Source organism: Eimeria mitis, genomic scaffold, assembly GCF_000499745.2.
Source record: "Eimeria mitis Houghton genomic scaffold, Emh_scaff380, whole genome shotgun sequence".
NCBI lineage: Eukaryota > Apicomplexa > Conoidasida > Eucoccidiorida > Eimeriidae > Eimeria > Eimeria mitis.
In genome coordinates this window covers 1-3,725 of record NW_013572135.1, presented here as the reverse complement: position 1 = coordinate 3,725, position 3,725 = coordinate 1, and the positions used below count along the sequence as shown (strand labels likewise).

The 3,725-nt window shown below is 50.3% G+C and overlaps 1 protein-coding gene across 1 annotated transcript in view; it reads left to right on the top strand.

The window, feature by feature from the left end:
* Window positions 1-3,644, top strand: part of EMH_0010230 (uncharacterized protein) — a gene marked incomplete at both ends in the record, with an annotated part of 5,795 nt that extends 2,151 nt beyond the window's left edge. The window contains 10 exons of the mRNA XM_013498885.1: window positions 247-344; window positions 812-1,063; window positions 1,282-1,382; window positions 1,560-1,641; window positions 1,788-1,842; window positions 2,091-2,191; window positions 2,318-2,452; window positions 2,534-2,689; window positions 2,857-2,936; window positions 3,398-3,644. Of these exons, the coding sequence (XP_013354339.1) occupies window positions 247-344; window positions 812-1,063; window positions 1,282-1,382; window positions 1,560-1,641; window positions 1,788-1,842; window positions 2,091-2,191; window positions 2,318-2,452; window positions 2,534-2,689; window positions 2,857-2,936; window positions 3,398-3,644 (1,307 nt within the window). The remainder of the gene's footprint in view (window positions 1-246; window positions 345-811; window positions 1,064-1,281; window positions 1,383-1,559; window positions 1,642-1,787; window positions 1,843-2,090; window positions 2,192-2,317; window positions 2,453-2,533; window positions 2,690-2,856; window positions 2,937-3,397) is intronic.
* Window positions 3,645-3,725: the final 81 nt, after the last annotated feature.

Sequence of the window (3,725 nt, the reverse complement as noted above, 5' to 3'; positions counted from 1 at the left end):
TTCTTGGATAGCCATCCCTACCGGATCCTTGCGACGACCCCAGTACCCTGTCTTAGCCCTGACACCGTTGTCAAGGCAATGGATGGCTGCATACGTGAACGGACAAGCACCTCCGGTGAGATCCTCCGGGCCATACGCGTCTAGTGAGGCTTCAGAGAGGCATGAGGAGGCACCAGAGTGTCTTGAGGCACGCGTGCTGTGTAATTGTCCACCTGTTCATTGATCTCTTGACGGCTGCCAATGCAGGCTTTTTGGGGTGGGACCGATGTGCGACAAATACTTTCGACTATCTCTTAGACAAAGCGGTTGTCATGGATACTCCAGCCGCGTCGGGCGTCTGTCTGGTAGGATTACGATCATTGCTGCAGTCTCCTCCCCTGCTGTCTGTTCTTTGTGAAGACACTCAATTTGCTGACAGCAGCTGCATTGAGGTATCATTGCAGTCCTTTGGTGTAAATGTCCAGCATTTGATTGTATACGTTGTTTCTACAATCAGGCAACGACCGCCCGCTTGCACAAGTGCATTCTCAGCACATGCCAAGCAGTATGCTGCGCGTCGACGTACTCCTTTTATGCAGCCCAGTATGCAGTACAGATTTTGGAAGAGGTGGTCTTCGAGCCTACTGCGGAATGCCTGCTCATTGTAAACTTCCATGGCCCTGCTGTTCCGACTAATTTAAGGCCACCTCAGCTTGGACGTCATAGATGTGCTTTTGCTGCGGGTGGAGAAAGGCTAAAGCTGATTTTGTTTGCACTCGTAACCCTTGATTCCGCCTTCACCTGTGGTGTTTCTGCCTCTTCATGCTTGCAGGGATCTCTCCCGTTCGACAGGACCCAAGAAGGCATTCAGCTACAGGAGAGGAAGCAACAGCAAGGTGAAGCCAATACTGAGCAAAGCTTCTCAGAGGAGATGCTCGAAGAGAAGCCGCAGCTACCTCCTGTGAGGCATTTTCACCTTAACGAAATCCGCAGTAGCTTGGACAAGTGGAGAGAACGGTGCCTTTTCCGTAGACTCCCATCAGAGCATCCCCTTCGCATATTCGCCCTGTTCAAACGCGATCAGGTCAGCTTCCATGCTGACGCCTGCATTGTCCTGAGCCCCCTAAAACGAAACAATCTCTCTTACCTCTATTCTGAAACTGGGGGACGTGCTGGTGCTCTAAGAGTTTAGTACCAGCTTGGCTAGTGTTCTGGGGCTGCGCAACGTGCTGTTGTGGGTACGTGACAATTAGATGCCAAGATGGCGAATGTTACAATTGTTACAATTTGTGGTATCTGCAGCTGTTTATTAGCGGTCAGGCAATTGGTCAGTCCCACTCGGGGCTTTTGTTGGCGATTCTCGTCTTGGGAGATGAGAAAATCGACATGGAAGAGGCGAGCAAGTTCGTTTTCCCTTGCAGCCATACGGGCACTGGCGGTCAAGGTGCTGCCAACCTTCGGCTGATTCGTGCTAAGCCTACCGTTCAGTTGTTTTCTTCGCACTGTAGTCGATACAGAAGCAACCGAAGAGACATGCCACATGAAGGATGTTCTACGCTGTCAATTATATTTGCACACAGACTCTACGGAGTAGAGATTCAGGCGCAGCGGATGATGAACGACGCAATCGTCGAATTGAAGAGGCATTCCGCTGAGGGCACTGTAAGTAGAACGGTGCTGCTAGGCCCCCCAAAGGTGCAGGAATTTGTAACCTCTACTCTAGCTACCAGGGTCATTCCGCATAGCACCACAACACGGTAAAACATGCACTTGCCACCCTTGTTAAGATTTGTTCCAAACGATTGCAGGCTGAAGGATCAAAGAATCTAAGACTGACGAGTCTTACTCCAGTCCTTATGACAGGTGAGCCTCAAAGTTGGTTTGCACGCAGCTACCTATTCTCCTCGCATTGGCANCTCCAGTCCTTATGACAGGTGAGCCTCAAAGTTGGTTTGCACGCAGCTACCTATTCTCCTCGCATTGGCATTGTTGGGATGAAGGCATTTATGTTTAGTTTGCCCTTTTAGTGTTAACTCATACCAGGTCTTTCGGGTCCGCCCGTCCGTGAAGGAAAAACATTCTTTTCCTTGTACGGGTGCTTTTCCATACAGCCGTGGACTACAAAGGTTTTCGAGTTGTAGTAATCCCGCTGCCTGAGTCCGTACCAGAAATCGTCGAGTGGCCTCAGCCTCTATCTTCTCGTGTTCGCCACGTGAGCCGCTAAAAGTGCTCGGCATTTTGTCCTCACTGTGACTCCCAGTTAGTAGCACTTTGTATCAGTATAGGTTTGCCCCAAGATAAAAAAGCACTGTGCTACTTCTTTATTCCTGTTCTGCAGGAGGTCTCCTTTATCGAAAATAAACTCAACATTTGCAACCTGTTGAAACCAGTTTCACCTGAAAACCCACCTCACGACGTGACTGTCCTCTTGTCAGTGAAAAACAGAGGCGTTGACATGATGATGCTCTACCGGGTAAGTCTGAACCCTCCTTCCGGACTGCATATTCCCCCGACTTTTCAATATTCTTACGCTTTTGACCTGCTGTCTCCGCAGACATGCTACGCGGTACCCCTTTTTCCTGGGAAGGAAGCAAGTGACTCTCGACCTTCCATCTCCCAGCGTCTCCGAACTGTTCCTTTTGAATATTCCGCCGACATGGAAATGGCCTTAAAAAATTGTCAACAAATTTCCCAGCAGACACCAGCTAAGGTCAGCTTGGCAAGGGACTGACTGAAAAGATTTGATGTTTGCCTGGGCCACCTCGGAGATATCCAAAGTACAACGTGAATTGCTCTACCTTTGTTCGGTTTTAGAGGGCCATTCCATGCCTCGCGTGGCATGCTTGTGCCGCATTCCTTGTTTCGTTTGCTGTGCAGCCGATTGTCCCGGGCCAAGCGTATCAGGATGCGATTGTCCGGTCCCCTTTTAGTCGCTTATACTCCCCGATAGGCGAACTGTAAGACATATACGCCTTTTGAGCAGATGTGGCCCATGAAACGCCAGCAATATCTTGGACCGGCATGTTCTAGAAAACAACCCGTACCAGCTTCTCGTAAGTGTGTGCATAAATTTGCTCCGGATGCAGCGTTCACTTCATTACCAACGCTTACAGCCGCTCGTACAGAGGAAACGTCGAGCCTGTCGTCTGCGGAAGTGGGCTCTCTGGGAGGAAGGCCCNTACAGCCGCTCGTACAGAGGAAACGTCGAGCCTGTCGTCTGCGGAAGTGGGCTCTCTGGGAGGAAGGCCCAGCGTCTGGGGACTCTAGTGAAATCTGTCATCCTCGACGAGTAGGTATTTCGCTTGCGTGTCGCATGGACCTTTTCTTGAGAAACAATTCACTAGGGCTGCAAGTTGTTTAGGGTTTAATTCAGGTAAAACCGAACCGCGCTAGTGTGTTGCGGGCACGCTTGTTGCAGTGCGATTGCTGAGTTGGAGCGAATGGAGCCTTACGGCCCGTACGACTCAATATCCCTGACAGACTACCTCCATCGACGCGGCATTAACATTCGCCTATTGGGTGAGCTGGCAGAGAACGCGCCTACTGAAGTCTTACTTCAAGTTGTCGGAATGCTACTGGATAGTCCTCTTCTGGGATTGCACAACACACACGATGTTACCGTTGGTTTTCTTGCTTATGTGTTTCTTTCAAGGCACAATGTGTAAACGGACACGAAGTCCATGGCTCCAACACATGCTCCTGGTGGAAGTCGTCGGCAAGTCAATCCCTTTGAGACCCGAATTTGT